This window comes from Amblyomma mixtum, chromosome 5 (genome assembly GCF_055824585.1).
Source record: "Amblyomma mixtum isolate Tamu chromosome 5, ASM5582458v1, whole genome shotgun sequence".
Classification (NCBI taxonomy): Eukaryota; Metazoa; Arthropoda; class Arachnida; order Ixodida; family Ixodidae; genus Amblyomma; species Amblyomma mixtum.
In genome coordinates this window covers 86,325,694-86,351,808 of record NC_143016.1, presented here as the reverse complement: position 1 = coordinate 86,351,808, position 26,115 = coordinate 86,325,694, and the positions used below count along the sequence as shown (strand labels likewise).

The 26,115-nt window shown below is 41.9% G+C and overlaps 1 protein-coding gene across 2 annotated transcripts; it reads right to left on the bottom strand.

Annotated features, from left to right (window-relative positions):
• Positions 1-41: 41 nt before the first annotated feature.
• Positions 42-25,957, bottom strand: LOC149342888 (serine/threonine-protein kinase ULK3-like). Of its 2 annotated transcripts, XM_089545398.1 has the most exons (15): positions 25,511-25,744; positions 25,296-25,436; positions 25,109-25,229; positions 24,918-25,022; positions 24,370-24,513; positions 22,017-22,099; positions 19,718-19,873; positions 17,089-17,194; positions 14,401-14,441; positions 10,125-10,227; positions 8,558-8,625; positions 7,777-7,852; positions 7,615-7,652; positions 3,416-3,506; positions 42-2,125 (listed from the first exon to the last, which is right to left on the bottom strand). In XM_089545398.1, the coding sequence occupies exons 1-15, from the start codon at positions 25,604-25,606 to the stop codon at positions 2,103-2,105; spliced, it is 1,392 nt and encodes a 463-aa protein (XP_089401524.1). In that variant the 5' UTR covers positions 25,607-25,744; the 3' UTR covers positions 42-2,102. The 2 variants fall into 2 exon arrangements, with proteins under 2 accessions (XP_089401524.1, XP_089401523.1); XM_089545397.1 differs by lacking the exon at positions 7,615-7,652 and having other exon boundaries at positions 25,511-25,957.
• Positions 25,958-26,115: the final 158 nt, after the last annotated feature.

The following is a 26,115-nucleotide window of genomic DNA, read 5'->3' as shown; positions in this document are numbered from 1 at the left end:
CTCAGAACTCTAGAGATATGGCTGAATAAACAGACACGCTCTTTATTCGATCCCACATTAATTTTTATTTTTCTGAACCAACAGTGTGGCAACAAAAAGTGGGCCTGGGCAACAATGTGCAAAAGTGAAAGGGACACTGAGAAGAAATGCGTGTTGGCCTATATATCAACGGAGTACAGCATTCTAATGAAATACGGACTACCTTAACTGAAAACGGAGCATTTGCAAGCTATAGGAAAGGCCAGAAAATGATGTACGGGTGCGGCTGCCAGCAGCAAGCCAGCAAACTGCAATGTCCATGTCATCAAAGTTAATTTTTCTTCTTTTTATGCACGTCCCTAAGGCTTGGTCACAGTACCATTCATTTTTCACTTTTGGAGGAGTTCTTTTCCTCATTGCAGTCATAAGTTTGAATTGGGCGGTGAGAAAAATATCTTCCATTTTCTTATTCCAATGTTCTCAGCAATAAATGCCTGTATTGCTGCCAACAAAAAGTGCCAAACTCAAATTTTTTCTATGGAAAAAAATTTTATGGAGTCACCCTCAGTGTCCCTTTAATTGTAAACCAGCTTTCACAGAAACTTTCTTGAAGCAGTGTCATTGTATTCGCACCCATAAGTGCACGTGGAAAGCACCTTGCTTGGATTGAGTCAAATGTACAAAAACGTTTCTAACAGCCATTCATTCCTCATGGAGAAATATATGTTGGTTTGTTTCAAATGGCAGGCTGCGTATGCAAAGAACATTTGCAGCATCTTAAGTAGCTTACCATCTGACTTGGGCAACAGTGCTTAAAGAAGTATAGACACCCAGTTTCAGTTGTGCGTTTTCTTCTCTGTAACGATGCATTAGACGTCGGTTCACATAGATCACCTACTGCCACTAAATAATTTATAGATGACTTTCTTCTCTCATGCTGTTTCAGTTTCAGTTTCAACAACCAAATGACAGCCGTAATGCCAAAGTTCAGTTTTTAAGTGATGTCAGGCATGACAATAAGTGCAGTATATTTGCCAATACATCATCTTAATTCACTACAAAGTTTAAGTCAGTTTGCCTCGACAGCTGTAATGACAACAAATGGTGTCTCAGCAATTAGTATACTGCAGATTTATTTTATGTCTCACATGACCTAAACTGACCTCTGATGTTTGACCGATTATTTTATTGGAACTACAACAACATGAGAGAAGATATTTGATTGTAAATGTGGTCCATGTGTGTCTAACACATCATTACAAGGAAGAAAACACGCAATCAAAAATTTGGTGTATGTACTCCTTTAACACAAAGACATGATCTGATTGCCATTTGATTAAGATAGAGATACACAGCACTATATACTTTTTCCCTTGCAATCAAATGTCAGGTTAACTTACTGCCTTTACAGGAATCATGTTTTTATAATAAATATGAACAAACAATTTAATTCTCTACACAGAGTTCTCACAGAACACTAATGAATAAAGCCTGTGCTTACATAGTGCTGATAATAGAAGTAGCTGCATTTTTATTAACCATTCCAATAACTTCAAAATAAACACTGAAGCATGCAAAAAAAAAAAAAATTGTGCTCAGTGCTTCTTGAAGACAGCTGCTCATAGTATACATACTAGCAAGACCGCCAGGCTGTCAGAACCGGATCTGTCCCTACAACTTTCAGCACTGTTTATGACAGTGCAGCAACAGAGCTTTTGTCATTAATGCTGTCATTAATGCTGTCATTAATGCTGCAGTGCAAACACAATATCACTGGCTGCTCTGAAAGTTAGCACACATAGGAGTGAAACTCAATTGAAGGAAATAAAAACTGCAGAGCTGTTCAAGTTCTAGAGGAAAGGCAGGACACATACTACCACACTAGTCTTCTGAACAAGTAACTAGTTAACAACTGTACATAACAATGTAAAACAAATCTCCATATGACTGAACAACATGAAAAGCTCTGAGTACCACAAGCTGTTAGTTTGAACACGTTCAGTGCACCTAGACATGTACTGGGGACAGACACTGTCAACATTCGTTGCACACAGGTAGAGAACATCACATGCAATTTTACAGATGTACAAGCCCCGTGGGTGACCCCTCTGTGAGGCTGAGTTCTACTGGATGGTGCATGATTGTTCTGAAAAAGAAGAAAAGCATTTATGGAGGTCTCCAAATCTAGTATGGCCACTGAACAAAAGAAAAAAAATCTACCTTCAATGTCGATGCATTCCTACAACTAGCATATAGCTGATTAACCCTTTTCATTGCAATTTATCATTTCGATTAAAACAAATATTTTGCAGCCGAAATGGCATATCCATGATTTAAGAAAGCCAATTCGTTATTTTTTGTGAAATATAGCAAGGGTTAATTTTTCAGAAGCAAAAACAAAATTTCTTACAAAACACAGCTGGAAATTGTAAAATTAAAATGCCATGATTTATGAAATCAACAGCCCTAGCGGAATCATTTTGTGTTTTGAAGATGCACATGAAGCAAGAAATCTAGAAAAAAATATGGAGATAAGTTTTGGAGGCAAAATCTGCCTGCAAGAAAATGGCGGAAGACGTGCTGCCAAGCTCACTGCCATGTGAAACATCTTTTGCTGCGTGCTCTAGTTGCCACAAGTAAGCACTCTATTTGCAAAGTGAAGGACGCTAAATTCGCCTGAAATGAAGAAATTAGTGACAGCTAGGGCAAGGTCTAAGAAAAAGCTGTGATTTTGCAATGTAGGTGCACAACTACGTACAAAGCAATTTAATGGGTTAATGAAACATATTTTTGGTGAGGTACTGTAATGATGCATAGTTTCACAATAAAACAAAGGCCATGAAACTTAAATAGAGAAAATTTCCATGCTCCACTGTGGCAAAGGATAACGAATAAGAAAACATCTGTAAGCAAACCTGTAACATATGAAGTGACTTAACTGTGCCTTTTGCCTGATCAGTACTAGTTGTCACCCACTCATCAATACCCAATACTGCCCATTTCAAGTCTTAAACAATTAGCTTCTTCTTCTGACAATCAATTATAGGGATCTCTTTGTGAGTTTTTAACACCGTTAAATAAATAAAGACAAATAGTAACAAATTAACTGAGCAGGTAGCAAATTGGCCAAAATAACATACTGACCAAACAAACACTTTGGGTGCATAGAGCAGCTGCATTTCTCAAAAAATGAGATGAGGAGCGAAGATAGTAGTAAGCACTAGGCAACATGACACCAGGGTCCTTTTGCAAGAAAGTAAGTTATCATCAACACTTTATAAATAGAAAGTGGCTCCTGCAATCTCTTTAGCAGCACCAATGCCAAACAAAATCAAACAAATGAAAGAGCAGTATCACATAGATACGAGACAGTCATTACTAATTCGTTAACCTTATTACGCAGCGGCTAAACCATTCGACAGGCTCTATAACACACCTGATTTTACAGGGACCACCCTCTCCACGTCCATACTTTGCATGGCCATGTAGGATTTGACTAGCTCTGCAGCTTCCAGCCACTTCTTGACCTATTACAGAAACAAAAATTCTCAGAATTACAAAACAAATGCTGGCAGCAGTTTCAAACAATGAAGGCCAAGTATTTACATAATGTACTGCTGCTGTCACTTGATTTCCTAAGTAAAGTGCATACATAAGTGAAAGCCGAAGTTCAAGCGAGCAATACCCCTGTCAAGCGCGCAAAATAAAGTGCACTTATGAAGAGTGTCACTTGCTAAAAGTGCACTCTAGCACAGCTAAACGGCGTAACATAAGTGCACTCAGGTCGGAGTGTGTTCAGAGCACGCACTTTTAGGGCTGAGTGCGTAGCCTCGCCAGCAGCGAATTCGAACGCACAAATGTAGTGCACAAAAAAAAATGCTCAAAATTTTATTTTACTTGCTGTAACACTGTTTTTAAAAAGATTTCTTCGTTAGAGCTACACACGAATGAAGATAACAAAATAACGAGATCAGATTAATCAGATGCAACTCCGGGGCGCACCGCCATCTTGTACGTTGTAAAAATTCTGGATAGTCTTGACTTATCTTGGCTCTTTCTTCCTTTTTAATTTTTTTTTTCTCATTGTTAAAAAATGTTTTAAGCTCGTTTTATTTGCGCCATCACGGACTCTTCAAAAATTTTGCTTATTTTCTGTTCCATTCTTTTTTTCTATGAGTGCACTTTGCTTTCCCACTTAGCACCGCGTAGCCTAAAGTATCACTCCAGATGCTGAAGCGCACTCCCCGCGCACTCCCCGTGAAAAGACGGTGAACTCCCAGATGACTGGAAACTGGGTAAGGTGGTTACACTCCATAAATCAGGCGACAAACACCTTTCACTCAACTATCGACCAATATCATTAACCAGCATTCCTTGCAAGATAATGGAGCATGTCATCCTGTCTCACCTAGCAAACTTTCTTGAGTCATCTTCGTTCTTCAACTGTGCCCAACATGGTTTTAGAAAATACTTCTCTTGCGAAACACAATTAATAAGTCTTACGAGCAATATTAACTTCATACTTGATCATGGCAATGAGGCTGACTGTATTTATTTAGACTTTCGCAAAGCATTTGACACAGTGTCGCACAACTTACTTCTTTACAAACTAAGTAAACTTAATATTGACCATAATGTACTAAGGTGGATTGAGTGCTTTTTGTCTAACCGATTGCAGTATGTACACGCTAATGGCTTTAACTCGTCATCCATTCCTGCGACCTCCGGCGTCCCACAAGGTTCTGTCATAGGTCCTTTGCTGTTCCTTGTATATATTAATGACCTGCCTAACAACGTAACATCTTCAGTAGGACTCTGCGGACGATTGTGTCGTTTACCGCGAAATAAAAAATACGAATGACGTTGAATTACTTCAGGCAGACCTAACCACTATCTCCAACTGGTGTTCACAATGGCAAATGACTCTTAATACGACTAAATGCAAAGTAATGCGCTTTTCCCGTCGCGAAAATTCAAGTCCCGTTGCCTACACTATTTCTTCTTCCTTGCTAACACCCGTGGAATCTTATAAATATCTCGGCGTCATGCTAACATCAGATCTAACTTGGAAAGCACACGTCAGCTCTATCATAGCTTCCGCTAACCGCATGCTTGGATACCTTAAGCGCAATTTTTATTTAGCACCAACCCCTGTCAAGCTTCTTCTGTATAAGTCACTTGTGCGCTCAAAATTAGAATACGCTAACTCTGTATGGGACCCTTTCACTAACACACTCATCGACGCCCTAGAAGCTGTGCAGAATAGAGCAGCGCGTTTTATTGTGCGCAACTATGATCGTGCTTCCAGTGTCACAGAAATAAAAAATAGTTTATCGTTAACCCCTCTTGCTCTGCGCAGAAAAGTGTCCCGTCTGTGTCTGTTTTTTAAAATTTACAGCATGAACTCTACTCTGAAAGAAGCATTGATCATAACACCAACATATGTTTCATCCCGCATCGATCACTCACGGAAAGTTGGCGTTCCTCGCTGCCGGACAACATCCTGCATAAATTCCTTTATTCCAAAAACATCGTCGGAGTGGAACCACCTACCACCACATACTGTAGCTGCAAAGGACGTTGATGAGTTTAGGGCACTGTTGTCATTACAATATGGTTTACCATAGCCTCAGTTGGTTCACTTCGTTTTGTATATTGTGTATTTAGCCCTGTTCCTTTTTTTTTTTTCGCATGCACTTTGTTCTGTAATAGCCTTCTGCCATCGTACCCGTTCAATGTTTCTACGAAGGGTGATGTTCTAGTTCATATCTTTGTTTACAGGAAATGTTTTTTGACTGTTTTTGTGAATTTATTCGTTTTGGTGTTGGTATTCCTAATTATTGTATTGTTTCGCTTTTTTGAATCATGTATTTTCTTGCAGTTAGTTTTTTTTTTGCAATCATGCGTATCATTTTTCTAGGCATGCCTATGTATGCGTTAACCCCCTTTTTGTAACAGTTTCATTTTATATCTATGTACCACTCCCCTCAATAATGCCCTGTGGGCCATGAGAGTATCAGAAATAAATAAATAAATAAGTGCACTTAACTTGCGCGCTAGACAGGGCTATAAGAATACCATAACCTAAGGCTGTTTATTACAGTATTAGCAGCATGCCACAAATGCACAGTGAGGCTAATTTTTAATGTATTTAAATTTTACCATCCAAAAATTTAACTAAGGTGAAAAAACATATTACTGTCGCTGCTGCGTGCGAAATTTCAAGACAATGAACCTGTAATGTATGAATTCTTCTGAGGGTCACAGGTTTCAAGCTATGTTCTTTGTAATTTTCCAACTTACAACCTTTCATGCTTCTAAAGAGCGCTCTAAACTGTGCACATTCTCGGAATGACAGTGCTCACACCAGCCACAGGTCTTGCCATGCCTCATAATATAAAATCTGTGCAGCAGCTGTGGTGCTTGGATTCCCCACCAAATCTGTCTTTTAAACCACATTTTAGCAAATTGAAGAAAGTAGCAGTGCAGATTTCTAATGGGGCTGAGAAAACCAATGTAGGTACTGCAGCAACAGCACAGTTGTGAGTTCAGCACATATGCAGGACTAATGCCCATACAGAATGAACAGAAGCATTATCGAGTAAAAAAAAAACAAACTAAAAAACTAAAAAATGCATCCACTGTTTTTCACACTCCAAGACCCACACGCACACAGAAGTGATGAATGCCTGCTATCAAAAGTTCATAAAAGGAAATATTAGCAAAAAAATTTAATTTCATTGCAGTCTTTCCATTTTTCTATGAATCGTGGAATAGATATATGCAGCCTAATTGTGATTCTACAAATTAAATACTGTGCCATTAACACTCAAGCAATATACCCTGGATGCTAGGAAATTAAATTTCTTTGACACAGCCACCTTCCATAAACTACTGACGGTTGGTGCAAAACAGAGCAGTAAATTTCTAGTACGCGCTTACAGCATAAATTTTTCGCTCGTTTTTTGTCCTTTGTAATGATGCATTAGACGTTAGTATACATAGAACAGCCCGAGCTCTTTTGCTATTTCTGCTAAATAAATCATTATTGAATTTCTTCTCTGATGCTGGTTTGGTTTCAATTTCAACAACCGAACAATAGCTGTGAGGTCAAAGGTGGGTTCAGGTCACGTAAGGCATGCAAAAAAACACAATGTAATCTCTGATATGTCATTTTAATTTACAACCATGCTTAAGCCAGCCTGCTTCAATAGACACAGTGACAACAAATGACACATTGTTGATTTTACTGCACTTGTTTTCATGCATCCCACGACCTCAACCCACTTTGAAGTCAAGGATACTGCGCACTTGTTGAAACCAAAACTGAAACAGCCTAAGAAAAGAAATTCAGTTATAAATTATTTACCAGCCACAGGTGATTAGCATGTGGTGATCCATGTATTCTAATGTATTAAGCATCATTACAGACTAGAAAACATGCAATTAAAATTAGGTGTTTCCACTCCTTGAGAAAAAAAGAAAGAAACATGAATGCTGGGTTATAATTATTCAGCAGTGAGGTATCTGAACTATATAAGCATGGCCTCCCACTAGAGTCATGACAGAATGCCAATTTTCAAACGAACGGATAAGGGCATATTAGTGCAATACCTCTTCCATATGCAATCTTACCTCAGCTCGCAGCACTTCTTTTTCATCAGGCCTACATTCTGCAGGAAAAAATACACCACACAGCTCAATCACTGTTGACAGATTTCAATGTCCACAAGACCACAGAGAAAGCGAGAGGGCAACAAGCGTCGAGTGCACTAATAATCAGTGACATGCACTCACGAGTCATGAAGGGAATGACTATGTCTAAAGCATCTTGATAAGTCTTCAGTGCATCCTTCAGCCTGTTCGACACTGCCTGAAAGAGAGTAACGAAAAAGAAGCAGCTAAGAGTAGTGAGGTGACAAGCACTAATAATAGGTAGAGTCAAAACTACTTTTCGCAGCACGATACTTAGGGCAAGTTTTCCTCAAATATACTATATGCATGCAAAACCTGAACAGGCCATTTCACTCAAGCAACACAGCAGTCTTGTCATGACATCTGAATGAGCTACAATTGCCACATAAACTGTGCTTGTAAGGTAATGAATCTTTAATAACACGTGTTAAGGAATTAATTAAAGCATCTGACAGTGTTTGAATGACTATGTACGGTGCAATTAAAATCTAAGCCACACACAAAATGAACAGGTAAACAAGCTTCATTAATTTGTTCGTTTTTTCTTCCCAAATTTAGTGCTGCCAAGTTTGAGGGAGTGCCCTTTACACAAATTCGATACTTAGTCAAGTGCATGGGCAATGACTATGGACGAAGAGAGAAGTAAGAATTTTATGGATCTCCATTAGTGCTTTCACCCATGTTCTGTGGTAACCGTTGCTGTTTCCATGTTGATGTTTCAATCATGTTTTGTAATGTTGTATTGTCGGCGCCCAAAATTCTAGTTTTTTTTAGTTTTTTTTTTACAATTCCTCTCCTGTAATGGCCCTCAATTCAGGGCTGCAGCATTCTGACATAAATAAATAAATAAATAGATACAAAAAATTTGAGTAATTTTTCGTACCAGTTTCTTCGCTGTGTTTACCAAAAGAAGGGCACTCTGGAGAGGTGGATACCGATCGCAAATGTCCTCTGAAATGAACGCATGAAAGGATTAAAGAAACTTGGTATTTCTATGAGGTGAGAATAAGAAAAGGGTAATTACTAAGAAGCAGGGTGGCAATGCATTTGCTAATGTCATGATAAGCGTCGTTCTACATAGTCAAGAATGTGTCAATACATGCACGAGGTGAAAGCCATGTAGCACTCACACCAAGCAAAACTGCACCAAGCCCCAAGTAACTTTTGTACTTCATGTGGCTTTAACCTAAAATAAAAGTTATGGTAGTGGCTACTAAACTGCTTCACTGAAAGTGAAATTCTGTGACTGCTTAGAAAAACAACAAATATCTCAACCTCAAATGAAACAGCAGGCTACATCGCCACAAAGTAAGTAGCACTCAATATCACTTTCAAGTCAATCAATTGACATTTTCATGCGATGTCAGAGCACGGTAAAGAAACCCCAGGTGCTCGAAATTTCCGGAGCCCTTCACTAAGGCGTCCCTCATAGCCTGAGGCGCTTTGGGACGTTAAACCCCATAAACTTAACTAAACTAAACTAATTGACATTTTCACCGAACAATCTGACTTTTTCTGGGCTGAGGTTACCCAGTGAGGATCGTAAGTCTCAAATAAGCATCTCACAGTGCAAGCCTTCAGCAAAGAATGATTAGGGCCCCTAATTTTCTGCGGTGGAAAAATTTAAATTCTGCAAATTCAGAATAGAGATTAAGCAGTTCTGCGGGATTCATAACACACATGAAATAAATATAGAAGTGAAGCTTTGAAACATGCCTCATGCACTCCAAATGTACTTTCATTAAAATCAAAGCTGGCAGTTGCAATTCAGTGTCAGGTACTGCTTGGTGCCTTCTTCATTTGTTTGACAAAGTGCCTGTTTGTTTGATACAAGGCTTGTTCAACACAATGCCACCACAATGGCAGAATGACAGATGTGCCTAAGCCTGGTGCACAATCCTAGACCTATTTTAGGCTCAGTATAGTTGAAACACCAATGCCACTGAGCCACAGCAGCAGGTGCTATATTTATTATCTCTAAGCTTTTCTCAACAGTGATTGTGGTGAAATACTGGCACCACATCAGACAGAAAACCAGGCTAAGCTGCTTCAGGCTACACTGCCACTCAAGCTGAACTGCAAGGGAAATAATCCACAGTGAAATTGTGAAAAAAAAATTAACAAATAGGGTAATCACCACAACGACTGACTGATTTCACCAAAAGCGAGTGCTTCCATCCCTATGCCAATTCTTGCTCTAAGTCCTCATACGGCTCTAGATTACTATTCTCTGAATTTGTGCCTGGGCATCACTAGCAAATAAATATAAAATAGCTGTTCTGAGAAGTACACTAAATGTGGCTCCAACACTCTTAAACACAATAAAAAAAACAAGGAAGAAAAGGGATTGCACGAATGCACGCGAGCAAAGCTAAACATGTAATTGTATTTGCTTGAAAATCAACGAGCTAAAATTGTTCTAGAATGTTCAGTAAATACATAAAACCCACCGAACTCAGTGCCACCACCATGGCTGTCATCATCTATGACTATGGCCTCTCTGGACTTCAGTGCTGACTTCAGCGTCTCGGCACGCTGGAGGTACTCGCTGACCTGCAAGGCACAGATAAGAAAAATCATCATCAAAGCAGTAAACATATGTGCAGAGGAACAGTCAAAAGGAACAGTCAAAAATGCAAGCAACAGCCTAGGAAAAGTCAGTTGTTATGACCAGACATAACTAACAGTGCACAAACCTAACAAGCACAATAGAAAACCTGGCCTAAAACCAGTAACCATCATGCCAAACAAGGCACTGAATTTCTCAGCAGACCACATCATTCTCGGGCAGCAACGCAGCCAGGCCTTCATCTAGTGCAAGATAGACAGAAGCATTCTATACTCAGTGTATCTCCACCCCACTGCACAATGCAGTAAGCTCTTTTCCTCTCTGCCTTCTTTGACGCCCTCCTTCTTCACTTTTCTTATGGTGCAGCATCAAGAATGAGTCCTCATTACGAACTTTTTATTTTCTTCATGCGAGTGGCTGAACACTACCACCACTTCACACTAGGTTAATCAAGTGCGATATCTTCACTATGCTGGTGACTATCACACTGCTTGTGCCAATCGTCGTGATCACACGCTGACCAATGAATTTTCTTAGCATGCCTCATGTTTCTGGCCCTTCAAGGATTCAGCTTCATTATGAGTAGTACATGTAGAAAACGTGCATACCATTCAAGGTGACAGTTCTAGTTTTCAAGTGCACTGCCACATGACACGACAGGCAGGCCGATGAAGAACACAAGAGAAAACTGTTTACTAGGAGAGCTTGAACCCACAATGGAAAGAATCAACCTGACAGCAGTGACAGTAACACCCAAAGCTGGCACTCATCCTCAATAGTTTTGATGCACTGTGGACCCCAGTTAAATGTGTCACTGTGCACGTTCCAGTTTAGTAACATATTATCAAATGGTTTGAAGAAAGCAACCAGACTTTAGACAGGAGAAAACCTAATACTGCAAGTACACCTTGTGCTGGCACAAACATGTGACATAAAGGAACAACACAAAAGCAGTGACACAAAGACGTGCACAAAGAACAAAACGGGCATAAGGTATATGACAGCATCACATTCTCATACGTCTTTTGAATCAATGAGTATTTGTTTCAGCCAATAACTAACTGTCAATTAAGGATACCAGAGCGAAATCTGTTGACATACCACTGCGATGGCTCAGTGGCTTTGGCATTCGACTGTTGATCAAAAGGTCGCTATATCGAACCCAGCTGTGGCAGTCGCATTTCGATGGAGGTGAAATGCTAAAATGCCCATGTGCTGTGTATATAGGTGCACAATACAGAACTCCATGCAGGCGGTCTAAATCTATCCACAGCCCTCCACAACAGTATCCCTCAAAGCCCATACATAGCTTTGGGATGTTAGACCCATACCCCATAGCTATAATGATTTAAACTTCACCTTGACACCACTGATTACAATGACTGACCAAGTCTTTTGAAATGGGCTCAATGCTGCACTTTAGTACTTTTATAAACCACAGCTGGTATAAAATGTGATGAAGGACTGGTATGGTATGGCATGGTTGGCATGGTATGTAGGCTTCAACATCCCATAGCTGCACATGAGATATAGTTGAGCCTGTCTATAACGAACCTCCATACAACGAATCCCTCGATTTTACGAAGTTTTTCTATTCCCCGTCATCAGTCCCATAGAAGCCCATGTATTTGTGACCTCAAAGTAACGTAGTGGCCGGGGGAGTGAACCTCGAATTAATGAATTTGCCCCGTCGACCGCCTTGTCTTTTTTCCCCATATTTTAAGCACACAGAGCTAAATTGTGCCAAATTTCTTCGTTACCTAATGGCCGAGAACGATGAACGGCTAAAAAAGACATTCGCAGCAGCAGCGAGCGAGCATCACCCCTCGCCGCTCGGTGGTGATGATGATAATGCACAGGCGCCACTTGCATTCACGCCGGCAGCGCCACGCTTTGGCTGCTGGAGAAGTCACTTCACTTCGTATGCGTGACACTAGGTGGCACGACACGCGTAGTACATTTTGGTCGGACCCTGATAGCAGATGTTCTCCCGTTGTAAAGGGTGTGACCACGACATCATCATCATCATCAACTGTTTTCAGTTGGCGCTTTTCGAGTCTCTTTGTTCCGGTAGCCGTGCCGGCGTGTGCTCTTCGATCTTGACTTCGTGTATGTGTGTGCCGGGTCGCGTTGGTGCTTTGACACATCCAGAATGAATGCGTCCACGAAAAAACGAAAAATATTCTCTTGAGGACAAAATTGCTATTCTGGACGCCGTTGCTGCAGGCGAGAAAAATAAGGTTCCTGCTGCCATAAATAAGGCTGCCAGGTTCCAGCCAGCTCTCTCTCTACGATTCTCAACGCGAAAGACGCGATTCGCAGTGCAGTGGAGTCCGGTGCTAGTGGCAGAAAGAAGAAGCTAAAGCCATCAACATACACTGACGTAGACAAAGCGGTGTTCACGTGGTTCATGGACATGAGGGCTAGAAATCTTCTGATCAGCGGCACTCTCTTGCAGCAAAAGGCACGGGATTAAGCCTGTATCTTGGGATTTGATGACCTAAAAGCGAGCAACAGATGGCTTCAAGGATTCAAGAACAGATATGGCATCGCTGGAAAGATAATAAGTGGTGAGTCCTCTTCTGCGGACAGCGATGCTGCAAATTCTTGGGTAGAAGAGAAACTGAGAGCAATTTTAGACCGCTACGATGCGTCCGAAGTCTACAACTGTGACGAGACGGCCCTTTTTTATCAATTGCTCCTGAACCGCACCCTTAGCCTGAAAGGCGACGTCTGCCATGGAGGCAAGCAGAGTAAACTTCGTATAACTGCTTTGCTTTGTGTTAACTCAGACGGGTCTGACAAGCGCGTCCCACTGGTTATCGGTAAGAGTGCCTGCCCCAGGTGCTTCAAAGGAACACACCGGATGCCCGTGAAGTACGTGGCTAACACGAAAGCGTGGATGACGAGAGACATATTTGGTGACTGGCTGAAGGCGTTCGATGCAGTTATCAAGAAGCAAGGCCGCAGAATTTGCTTATTCTTAGATAATTGTGCCGCGCACCATGTTGAAGGTCTCGACCTTTCAAATATTGAATTGCAGTATTTGCCCGCGAACTGCACTTCACTAATTCAGCCCCTCAACAAAGGGATTATCAACAGCGTGAAGTGCAGCTACCGGCGTAGACTGATCCAGAAGCTGCTTCTGAACATTCGTCTTCAGCGGGAAATGAAAGTGGACATTTTCCAAACAGTTGAGATCCTTGAAGCATCGTGGCGAGAAACAAGTGTGGACATTATCGCCAACTGTTTCAGAAAAGCCCGTATAACGAAAGAAGTTCAGGCTGCGCTAACTGACGAAGAGGAGCCCTTAGGAGTGGAGCCTTCCGGGCCACCCAATCTCACCGAAGCTTGGGGCTCACTGCGCGTGAGTGGAGCAGCCCCTGATGACGTGCAGCTCTGACTTTTTGTATGTGGACGACTGTGCCATGACTACTGAAGAGATGTCGGATGAGGCGCTGGTTGAAAGTGTCCGATGTCAGACCGATGATGATGATGGATCTCCAGAGGTCAAGTCAGCATGTGCTAAGCCTTTTCAGTGCAATAAATGCATTCTGGGCGAGTTCACTGGCCTTGATTTTCACCTTAGTTTCGTTTCTGTATTTATTTTTTGAACTTTCTCGCGGAAACTGCGTATAACGAAAACCTCCCTATAACGAATATTTTTCGGGAATCTTCAATTTCGTTATATCCAGGTTCAACTGTATAAGAGATGGCACAGTAGAGGGTTCTAGATTAGTTCAGACCGTCTGGGGTTCCCATATCTAGAAAGTCAAATGTGCCACAGTTAATATGTAAATAAGAAATAAAAAGATGCCGATGTCAGCATAGTCTCATGATTTTGTACAGCTCCAAGGTGTCCCATGCTTGTCCTTGCACAGACTCTCAAAGAAAGGCAAAATTTTGCTACTTCGTGCGCATCAGATAACATTTCCGCTTCCCAATGCTTCTGCTATTACAGGTAATCAATAAACTGTTCTATTTATTTGTTTGCTATTTTAGTACTACTGGATGATCTGTTTAAGTATAGCTGGTCCACTTACACGATATAAGCGCACTAAGTGGCAGGCCCTTGAGTAAAGCTCTCTGACAAAGACATTTAAACCACACCGAGCAAGGCAACTTAGCTAACTCACAAACAAAATAAAAAAGTGCACCTTTGCCTGCAATGATTTCCACTTCTCCAGGTCAGTTTCATCTGAAAGGGAGAAATGAATGGCCACTAAGATAAGCGTGATACACAAATACTTTGCACGCTAGCTACCGGTAATTACAACGGCTCCAATTCTTGGGAAATAGTGCAACCTCAATTGTGTACCCTTATGGCATGCCATGCCTTGCAGCGCATTAGTACGGTGAGTCCGACAAACTGTCAATGAAAATAATGGATTAAAAGTCATCCCATGTCGCAAGATTTGGTATGCCTTATATTCTATGACAAACTGTAGAAGCAATTGAGCAGAAACATCTACAAAGGTTTCTAGTGCTTTGCATAGGAAATGATATTAAGATTTAAATCTCACTGCCTTTGAGGTCTCCAAATGCACACAATGCCATCTTTCATGACTTCCCCAGATGAAGTCTAGCATCATGGGGTTGAGGTGGTAAAAAAATGGAAGAGCTTTGTAGGTCTCTTGCTTTATGAATATTTGCACAGCCTGGAAAACAGTGAGTGGAATGGCCTTCCTAGTAGCAAATTTAGAAGCAAAGCAATGAGACTCGTGGTAAACGAAGGAAGTCGTGGCTTATGATATTCTCTGCTATGCAGAGCTCTATCCACCCTCCTCGATCATGATGCATCAAGATCAGCCTTACTAGCCATGGCCAGTATTACCAATATAGCCAGTGACAATTCAGGTCAACTCCTGAAGGATTCAAATAAAGCTCAAGAACGACCACTTGACTGGTTAAACTGATTGGTTTGATTATGGTTACAGTTACTGACAGACAAAAGCAACATAAGCATTACTTGGTAGCAGCTAGCATGCCAACTTTTCATAGCAGGTTATGGGTCACAATGACATCTGTGCAACATCACCAGAGAGGTAATCTAAGTTTGGTCTCTTCTCCTGGCAACCTCAAGAAGTGATAAACTGAACCATTTATCCTGATATACTCTTTCTGGCGTTCACTTTTGAATTCTACCGTGCTTTTTTTCAAGACCTGTGGCTTCTTCAGAAACACACAGATCATTATCCTAGCAGTTACCTGCATATACTGCCATTTTTCAGTACACCAGAGCTTTTTGGGTGTAATGACTGCAGCGACACATTGTGTAATAGTTGTAGTACTAGTAAACTTTACTTAACTGAAAAAAAAAAAAAAAAACAGCAAGTCACCTCTAGAAGGAGCCCCATTATAAGGGAAATTATATAGCAGGTATTGTTCACCTGCCATCCACTGTCTATACCTGCTGAAATCCCAATTCATAAGCTACTTTGTAGCAAGAGCAATACACTAAGAAATCTTAGACGCGACAGTAGGCAGCTTTAATATAGCATACGCAGACATACTTAAACAGGTAGAATATTTCATGGTGCACATGTTCCAAACATTATTTCAAATTGAGTCTTAACATACGTTTGAATTATGTGCACTATTTCTAAAGTTTAGTGTGCGTGGCTCTAAAATAGTGTTTCCAGCATGGTGGCAAGCTTTGAAGAGGGACCCCTCGCTTCAGAGCGAATTTGTCATCATTACTTATCGATCTCAGGCCACAAATGGGACATCAGACTTTCGTTTTCTCTCATCTCACCAACATGTATGAGCGACAAATTTGCTCTATTTTTCATTTCGAGTGATGGTCCTGCCATTCCTAGGCCTAGAGAGGAGCGGAGGTTTGTTGGCAAAAATTATTCTCATTCTGAAAACCAGATGGTGCTACCAGACCGACGTTATTGTTGCATCTCCACATGCATGCGCTGAACTAAAAGTGCGGATGTGACAAACAGCGAAACTTCGTGCAAAATGCTTACGTTTAGCATACGTAGGCAGTGTATACACAATTCTAAAACTGCTTGTTACTACCATTCTTATCATATACAATTCACAAGAGTACTTCTCAACAGCAGAATGAATGTGATTTTCTGAACATTTCATTAACAACCTTGAAAGCACACCTGAAGAGCAGTTGACAAGACATCCTCGTATAGCTCTGTGAAAATAAAAACTGCTTACATCCATTACAAAGCTTACTGTAGTGCTAACCTTTGCTTTCAATTACTGTTACACATATAGCAGCAATCAATTGCATGCATACCTGTTGCAACCTGTTGGTGGCACCAAACACATACCCATACAAACATCATGAAAACGACATGTAAGGCTCAATTTAGGCTCAATTTGTGGTCACTGCATTTCAATTTTCATTAGTACTACAACAGCAGGCAAGTTTAAGACACCACACAAACTTTAGGAATTCTAATCCAGGAGGCACTGCAGATGCATGCACAGAATATTCAGGTGACTACAGGAACTGCTCTTGATAAATCAGCGTAGTAAAATTCATGGGCCCATGCACGCAATTATTACCATGCTACATAAAGCATAGCTACAAATTGCTACAAATCGGACGGCTCCAGCACAAATTAGTTTTCATCACACGATTACAGCAACGGTGGCTTGAGTATTCAGCTTGTTTGACTCTAAGCTTAATTACTGCACTTAGGTGCTGAACCAATGTTTGGAGCTTAAGTTACATGCAGATGCCCCAGCTCAGTATAGCAGCATTAGAGCTAACTACCAGCCACAGATATTAAAAGGAGAGGCTGTAGGCTTCGTGACAAAGTTAAAAATTAGCTGGCCAAATAACAGGGGTACACATGATGTAAATGAAAGCAGCTCACTTTGCAACACAGGAAGAAGGTACTGCAACCCTTGGCAGTAGAGATTTAGTGCTTCCCGCTGGCAGCCCTGGCTGTCTTTTGCCACTGCCTGCTTTATCAATGCCACCTGTGTGGGAGATCACGCACAGAAGAGTATGAGCCACAGCCTCAAACAGAGGTGAGCTTGAACAAATTAGTATGCACTACGCTGCCAAAGCTTCATGATGATACCATAAACGTCGCCAATTTGTGCAGCCTTTTGAACACGTCGCATTCATGGAACATCTGCTCAAGGCTGCTCTCATCAAAGCCCCAAAAACGCACTGGGACACGAATGACTTTTGGTGTGTGTGAGCTGTAGCCCACACAGGCAACCATGTGTGCTGGAGGCCTAAGTGCAGCATATCATTCAAGACTTAGAATGGTTTCTTCACTTCTTCAACTGAATTTATGTTTGCTTACCGAAGTTCAGCTGCAAAACTTCTGGGGACTATGCGAAAATTGACCTGCGTCATGGGTTCCTTTGGATACCTTGTATCTACGCGTCTGCTGTTATGCCAGGACAGTTTTGTTGTGCCACTGAAAACACAGTTCCCACTTATAACAAACCAGACGGTCATGAAGACTCTGTTCGTAGTAAGTGGACTTCCCATATTACAGCCAAAAATACAAAGTCAGACACAAGGGGCATTTATTCTTGTCTATACGCATCTACTTCTTCAATGCAGACCCTATCTCGGCGTCTTCAAAATTCACCAGCGCGGTCATGTGCTCCTTGCCGAGACACTTGCTGTTAACAAGCTGCTTTTGGGATGCGATATAATTTATCATGGCTGAAGCGTTCATGGCAGCTGGTGGTAGATTGGCCTCCTCGTTATCATCATTGTGATATTCTTGGCAGCTAAGGAGTGCTTATATTTCGTGTACTGTAATGCTTTGCGATGTCGGCATCATCATCAGAGGAAGTCAAGTCATCCCAAACGACCTCATTATACCCTGCTACTTTTGCATGGATGACACATTGCCACAATTTCAAGTAAGTCTGTATTCATGGGTGTTCGACTGCACCCTCCACTGTTCCCCATTGCATAAATCTACACCTTACTGGAGCAATTTGGAATGCATAACAAAATCAGTTCCATCTAAGTGGCTTTAACCATTTTCATGGCGGTGAACAAAGAAACCTAACCGGGACGTCGGCATCTGGTCTCTCGTTACTCTCAGCAGCTGTGACACGCTGCCGATAGGACACCTAGAGCGCATGAATGAAGCCTATTTCGAGTGAATGGCCTTTCGTATTGCATTCGATGGTAGAAGAGCTTAGTCACTGCAGTCGGACAGGTAAGCAAGTGGTGCTCTACATAGTTGTCGAGCACGAGCAGGAACTTTTTTTGCCATGTAGTGTTTGAAATGAACAATCCACTCGGCGAACATTACAGCGTTATTCATACCTCCATTCTAAACTAATGCCTTGCGGCACACTCGTCGAATAAACAAAAGTCACTTGCTATTTAGGCATTTCTGTTGTGCCTGTAGCGCACGAGAGTACAACTTGCAAAGCACCTCGGCTTGTGAAACCTGCCGATGACAAACGGCAGCCGTCGGTCGCTGCCGTCCATGCACATGTACAAAAGAAGCAAGCTCCGCCTCCCAACTCATACATTTTGACAGCCCCATATGGTAAACAGCTTCTTCTGCATTACTTTTGTCCTGCCTTTGTCACTACTTCCTCGAGTCGCCACAATTTTTTCAGTGAAGGGGAGGGGGAGGGGGGGGTTGGCCGCAGGGACTGGGAGATGTGGTCAACACCGCTGCAGGAAGTGCGAGGTTTTCGACTATGGGGTGGAGTTTGTGGTACCTCCTCGTTTGCTATAATCGAGTTGTGCGGCCAAGCTTGCTCGTTGTATCTGAGACGCAGTGCCATTTGCCCTATACATATTTTGACGGCACCAACGCCCTAGTTCACAATAAGCGAGCGTTCATTACGTCTGCAGCCATTATAAGTGGGCTCGATTTTATTTTATTGGCTGGTTTTCTTATGTTAGATGACAGAAAAAAGCATTCACGAATGAGGACATGGCACATGGCACATAGACAGTTGAAGAATGGCAGAATGCAGCTCTGGTAACTACAGCAGGAGTAAAACAACGATGGCCGTTACAACAAGGATAGAAGTTCTGATACTTCAGTGGCGCTCACGATTCACGTGGAAGGAATAAGGAGGCCAAGATGGCAGCTAAGCACAGACTGCTTACTCTCCGGAACGGCTGCCATTTCAAAGAAGAGTGAACAACAAGGATAGACGGCGATGCACACAACGCGCAAAAGAAAAGGAAGGGAATGCAAAACAAAAGCAACGCTAGACACAACTTTACACAATCACTGTCCGGAAAATCTAGCAAACATAACATGAAGGACAACAAGCACACTTGTGCTGTTACCAAAGCTTACTATGTGGCCACTGTCTTCTAGCACTTCAATGCTGTGTTTCAATACAGCAATGTGGCCAAGCCATTCATCCAGTTGGATTGGCTCTGGTTTGTTTTCATTAGTGCTAGTTTAGTGTGATTGCCAGGTAGCTTACATCCGCACTCAGGGAAGAGACAGGTTAGCAGGTTTTAGTGTTTGATGCTCCGACGTGCTTGCTTACCCCTTTCTTGAATGTCTCCGCACTGGGCACATGCTCCAGGTCAACAAACGGGTGGGCAAAAAATTCTTCAAAACCTATTCGCTTTTCAGGATTTCGTTGTAGCAGTTTCAGCAACAGGTCTGCACAACAGTCGGACACAGTTGCACCTTGTGGTAGCTGTAAACAGTGCGCAAAAAAAAAAATGTAAGCAACACCTCAATTTAAAATAAGTGTCCGATATCGACCATACACATGTATCTGTCACCAGACAAAGCTCCACTTCGGAAGATCGGAGAGTGTATTAAGTTTCTTTGCGACAACCGCCATGCTAAAAAAAACTCATCTAACCACCACAATCATCATCATCATCACCAGTCTGACCACACCCACAAAGCTCTCCCATATCTCTCCAATTAACAGTCTTGCACCAGCCATAGCCACATCACCCCCGCAAATTTCTTAACCTCATCTGCCCACTTAACCCCCCCCTTGCCTATGGTCCCCACATAGAAACTTAAGCAGATTTTCACATAACAACAGTTGAGCAGAATTACAAAATGACTGGTTCATGGAATGAAAGTTAGCTTACAAATACCTTCTTTTTGTCCACCATCATGACCTGTTATGACAGCATGCAAACTGTTCAGGGAAGGTGATTATTCTTGAAAGTCTCCAGTCAAAGCAGCATTACTATACACATATAATGTAGAAAACAAATGATAGCAAGGGGAACTTTTACATGCCCCTCATTGTAAAATTTTGGATTAATTTACAAATTAAAGTGTCCAAGAACAACCCTGCATGGAAGGCCAGCTATTGCTTTTTGTTTCCTTTAGGTTTTGGCACATTTTTTCAGGTGCACAAAACCTGATATTAGGCCCATGTGTGTGCCTCGCAAGCATTCCTTACGTGTGTGGATTGAACACTAGGCATAGGGAATTACGCACTGAGCATTCTCTGTGCTTCAATGCTACTGAGCACTTCTGCTAGCTAAGCAAACACAAACTAAAATTTAATTACTATATTTTACAGGGTACAAGTTGCATATATGTGTATAAGTAGCAGCCCTCTGCAAATGGTTGTTTTTCAGAAAGAATCCCAGATAAGTCATACCGGTGAATAAGACGCACCTGTTCATTCTGCATGTGCTAGAAAAACGTGCTGCCAATCCCTTCATCACAGAGTGTGATGAAAACACAAATGCTTGTGGCAGCTGCCACGCACAAACAATCCTCGAGCTCTGGCCTGTGTGCCTTCCTCCCGTGATGCCAACTTTTTTTGTTGGCTTCAACGAATGGACCACTTTTACGCCTTTGTGCCATTCCCGGGTAATTTTATAACTCGCGCCAAACTGTCTTCCTACTGCCAAATTCCCATTCTCCGGTGCATATTCAATAACACGCTATTTAAATCTTGCATCATAGCTCCTTCACCTCGCAGGCAGCGTCATGTAGGGCAAGAACAATGCACGGCCTATGCGAAATCCATGCGAAGCAAAACAGATGTGACGCTGAAATTGAAACTTTCGAAAATATGGTTGGACCAACTGGACCAGATGCAGCGGCGACACGAAGCGCATGCCAGTCCTGTTGTGGCTAGGTTGTGCTTCTACCCATAAGGGAACATTTTAAAAATAACTCAATATTCTCCTCATTTGCACACACTCATTTTCTTTTCAAAGTGGTTACTGGGCAAGGTCAAACATGGTGTGCGGCGGCGTATCGTTTTTCGCTGCATATAAGTTGCACCAGTGAAAAATTCAGGAAAATAATGTAAGTTAACACCGGAAAATATGGTAAGCCCCAATAAAAGCTGTGCTAGTCAGCACCTTCAGTGCAAAAAGTGAGTTAATGCTAAATGAAATCGCTAAAGGCTCTGCTAAAACCACCAGCTCCTTTTTTTGACAGTAAGGGGCAGTATCTCCAAGCACAAGTTACTTGCCCTGGTCACAATAAGTTTATTGCGAACGCCGGCAACTGAAGGGGAAATATCTTTTGCTTGAATTTCCGTGCTGACTCAGCTAGGCAATGCCAAGCTTAGCCGAAACTGTGTCACCAGTGCTGACGAAGCCTCTAATCATTGTTCGAGCTGTGAATCAAGCATGTTCGAGCTGTGAATCAAGCAACAGAAGCACAAAAAGCCCTGCCACAACACATCTGCACAAGTCAAATATCTTAAGTTTGCCATGGTACCACAGACTGCACTGAGTACCCATAGTTACAACCACTGCCTCTGAATGCCATTTACATCTGCCAATTACTGTACTTTAGATCGTCTACCCTTAGCAGCAGGCTACAGATGTCAGATGGGTTGAACTTGCCTGGATGGGTTTGTCAGTGCGAATTTTGGCTGCTACTTCCTCAAATGTTGGTGATGCGTACGGGGCACTTCCAAAGAGGCATTCTGCAAATTAGAATGCACATAATGAAGGCTCGGAACTGCTGCCCAATAAAAAATGGCACAATAAGGTTGAGCTCAGAATGTTAAATTACACAACTTATTTATTGCACACTTCTTCACTGCCTTTCCTGGTACCTGCCGCAGTGGCTTAGTGGCTGTGGTTTTCGGCTCTCAAGCCCAAGGACAGGGGACCGAACCCTGGCTGTGCTGGTCATATCGCAATGAAGGTGAAACACAAAAATGCTAGTGCACTGTGCAATGTCAATGCGCAGTAAAGAGCCACGGGTGATTGAAATTAATCCAAAGCCCTCCACTATGGCATCTCTCATAGCCCACATGCAGCATTAGGGCATTAAATCCCACATACCAATACCTGCCTTTCCTAGTAGCCAGAGATGACAACTCTACCCGTAGTTAGAGCCAATACACTGACTTCATTACATCTTGGCATCATTAAAAAGTCAGTGATGCAGAGAGCTGAAGTAGCCATGAGCGGGGTTAACTTATCAGCTTTCATCAGTCACAGTAGAATCAGTAATACACAAAATCTATTTACACAGATAATTATGACCTACTTTAATAAAAAATTTCCAACTAGTAATTAAAAATTAAGTCTAAAGCAGGAACCAAAGCAGCTGCTCATTCTGAAATGTCATAAGTTTTTCTGAATTTTCCACTTACGCCAGCACTCAAGACAAAGAAGAGCACACCTTAGCGGTTTTTGAGGAAAAGAAATGGCACAGTAACTGCCTCACTTGTTGGTGGACACCTTGACTTAATACAATTTTTTTCTGCACCGACACCAGCGGCAGCACAACAGCTTAATGCAGAATACAAAGGTTCAAACTTGCATGCTCACAGTGGCAAACCTTGACTTTTTTTGTGCGCGTGCTGTGTGCAAGTTCACGCCCTTTTTACTGCAAGCAGGGCACAACACAATTTGGTTACTTAGCAAAAAACTACCCTGTTTCCCACCCACAAAAACCAGCACTCAGGACAAAGAAGAGCAGGCCCAATGCTTGTTCCAATTTTCGTTCTCACCAACCATAGCGTCAGCACAAATGCTTAATGCAGAATACAAAAGGTCAAAACTTTCATGTCCACAGTGGCAAACCTTAATTTCTTATGCGTGTGCTGCGCTCAAGCTTACACCCTTTTTGGAGTAAGCAGTGTGCAACAGTTTGTTACTTGGCAAAAAAAGCTAACATGTTTCTCACCTACAAATGCAGTTTGTGTTGACATTATGTTGTCTTAGCACAGACATTTGATTTCAGAGGAACGTGTTACAGAAAACAGCAATGAAAGGAAGCATAGCTTGAGAGGGAGATTGCTGCTCAAAGCACAGACATGACTTGTGGCTGACTGCGGCTGTGAAAAAACAATGCCGAGCAAAGTAAAATGTTGCAGAATGCACCAGGCTGCAATGGCAAAGTTGGTGCTGTAAGCAGTGCTGTGGGTATCAACTACATTAGCAGACCAACTCTCACATTGGTGCTTTATCGGTGACCCATTTGGCTTGACGTGTAATGTAAGTGGTAGCAGTTCAAGCTGGACATTGGTATAGTTGAAGCAAGTGGATGGTGCTTCCAGAGAGAACCTTTCCTAGCAAAAAATGTGCCTGCAGTATAAGCAGGGGTTGGACTTTGCAGTTTTTATTTTATGAAAATTCGGTGACTTTTTTTGGTGTTTATTTAAGCATGGAACTGGTTTTTTTCGGTGAATAGTATTTCCCATCAAATAATTACTTGATTTTTTTTTTTTGTATATATGGGCAGCACTGTGTGGTCAAAAGTCACATGTACTTTATCTTGAATTGTTTGTAACCCAGAAAAGTTGATGTACCAATCATGGCAGAGTTGCCCTTTAATGTGCACTGACATTGCACAGCACATGGGCATTTTAGTGCTTCACCTCCATCGAAATAAAGCCAGTATAGCCGGGACTGAAACCTGTGACTTTAAGCCACTGAGCCTCAACGACAGATATCCATAAAGTAATCGAAATAAGAAATATATATTTTGCACTGATAAAGATAATCACAGAGATATAATTCTGATGTCAGCACACTATGCTAAATGCAAGATCATAATAGTCAGGTTCCCTGGAATATTTGCATGTCCAAAACAGTGAGAATATTTTTCTGTAGTGTACCACTAAGTGGGTTAATTACATTCTCTGCCATCCATACATCAGTAGTGTCTTATTGTGCATGAATATTCTGTTTACATTTCAGCAAATATTTTCTCGATATGCGCCATCAACCATCAACGTACCATACATGATGATGCCAACAGACCACAAGTCCACTTTGTTGTCATAATGGTCGCTGAGAAGCATTTCAGGAGCCATATATAATGGAGACCCTCGAAGGGAGCTGGCCAAGTCACCTGATCTCAAGTACTGTGCAAACCCAAAATCTGCAAAAGCCAAACACAATGAACCCGCTTTAGTAATAAAGTTGACAGGAAGCGAAAATATGTGTGTAGTGCAAGTTGTACAAATCAAGCAGTTCAGTTCAGTTCTACTAAAGATATCTTGAGAGCGCAGTATTCCTGCCTTTCGTGCCTACGATGCGATATGCTTGAAAATAAGGAGAAAATAGTAACGATGAGTGTCAAACAAGGTGAAACCCGACCCATGTGATTACAACAGAATAGCACAAAATTATATCAGACACCATGGCATGCAATTTAAGATTCCCCTTTGTCAATCCCGATCTTGTAGCAAAGTTCTGCATAGCAAAATTGATTTAATTTGGCATCACCTGGATGAAAACTGTATGCATCCAAACCATCCAAACAAATTCGACAAATCTACATACCTGCCAGCTTTAACGAAGGATTTCGAACAGAAGAGAGAAGAATGTTCTGCGGCTTCAGGTCCATGTGAGCAATGTTGTGTTCTTGCAAAACCTGCAAAGCTTTCGCTGCAATTACGAGCGGAAGAAATCATTATAAGCACTTGACAGAAAGAAAATATCAGAAACAAGCAAGACAGCGCAGTACACCTCACCGAGCTGCTGGAGAAACTTGCGAACAATAGACTCTCGAAGCCGCTTATTGGCCCGTATATACCGGTGCAAATCGCCGCCGGAGCAATATTCCATTATGAGGTAAATAAACTGCTGGTTCCACTGCATGTAAGAAGGTTCGATTTTAATAGTCGACCTTACATCTGCATGCAGCATGTATGCTTTTACCTGAAAGTCGATGAGTTCTACAATGTGCTCGTTCTTTATTCTTTTCAATATTGCGATTTCTGTGAGCAAGTTATCGGTTGCTTGTTTGGTGAGTGAACTCTTGGAAATGCATTTTATGGCAACTACCCGTCGTGCTCCTGTCTGAAATATGGAAGCAGAACAACATTAGGAACGAGTAAGAAGCAAATTTAAAGTTTATAACCCAATCGCAATACCTTGTGGTACGCTTTGAAAACAGTCGCGTAAGTTCCTTGTCCAAGTTTCTCCGTGAAAATGTACTCTGGAAGCTTGTGTTCATACAGCTGAGCCATGAGACCGAAACTCGGTTATGTGGAATGAACTACATTCTACATAACCGCACTTTCGTTTCTCGTAAATTCTGCCATGATTCTGCTGATACGAAAACGCGGCTTGGCTCATACCTCCCGTCACAACAAACATGGCGTTGTCCATGTGCTTGCCGCAGAGCTTTCGGTTATGTGCGTTTAGAGACGCTTACTTAGTGCCTTCGAAGTTACTATGCCGCTCAACATCGGGCTCTCAAGCCACAGTTACTAGAAGATACTCGCTCAAACAATTAAAGCCGCCGCCTATACAGCCAAGCAAGGACGAGAGACCTTATATCAATGTCGGCACTATTGGCCACATCGACCATGGAAAAACAACGCTTACTTCGGCGATCACACGGGCCCTTTCGCTTGACGGATTCGCCGATTTCATCAAGTACGACGAAATCGACCGTGCTCCCGAGGAGAAAATGCGAGGCATCACGATCAACGCGACGCACATACAGTACAGTACTCATGCACGGCACTACGCT

Coding starts and splice junctions, on each gene's coding strand:
- LOC149342888 (XM_089545397.1), bottom strand. CDS start 25,606: ATGGCTCAGCTGTATGAACACAAGCTTCCAGAGTACATTTTCACGGAG. Junction 25,230..25,295: donor TAGAACTCATCGACTTTCAG/GTAAAAGCATAC, acceptor TCTTACATGCAG/TGGAACCAGCAGTTTATTTA. Junction 10,228..14,400: donor GGAAATCATTGCAGGCAAAG/GTGCACTTTTTT, acceptor TGTGCCTTGCAG/GTCAGCGAGTACCTCCAGCG.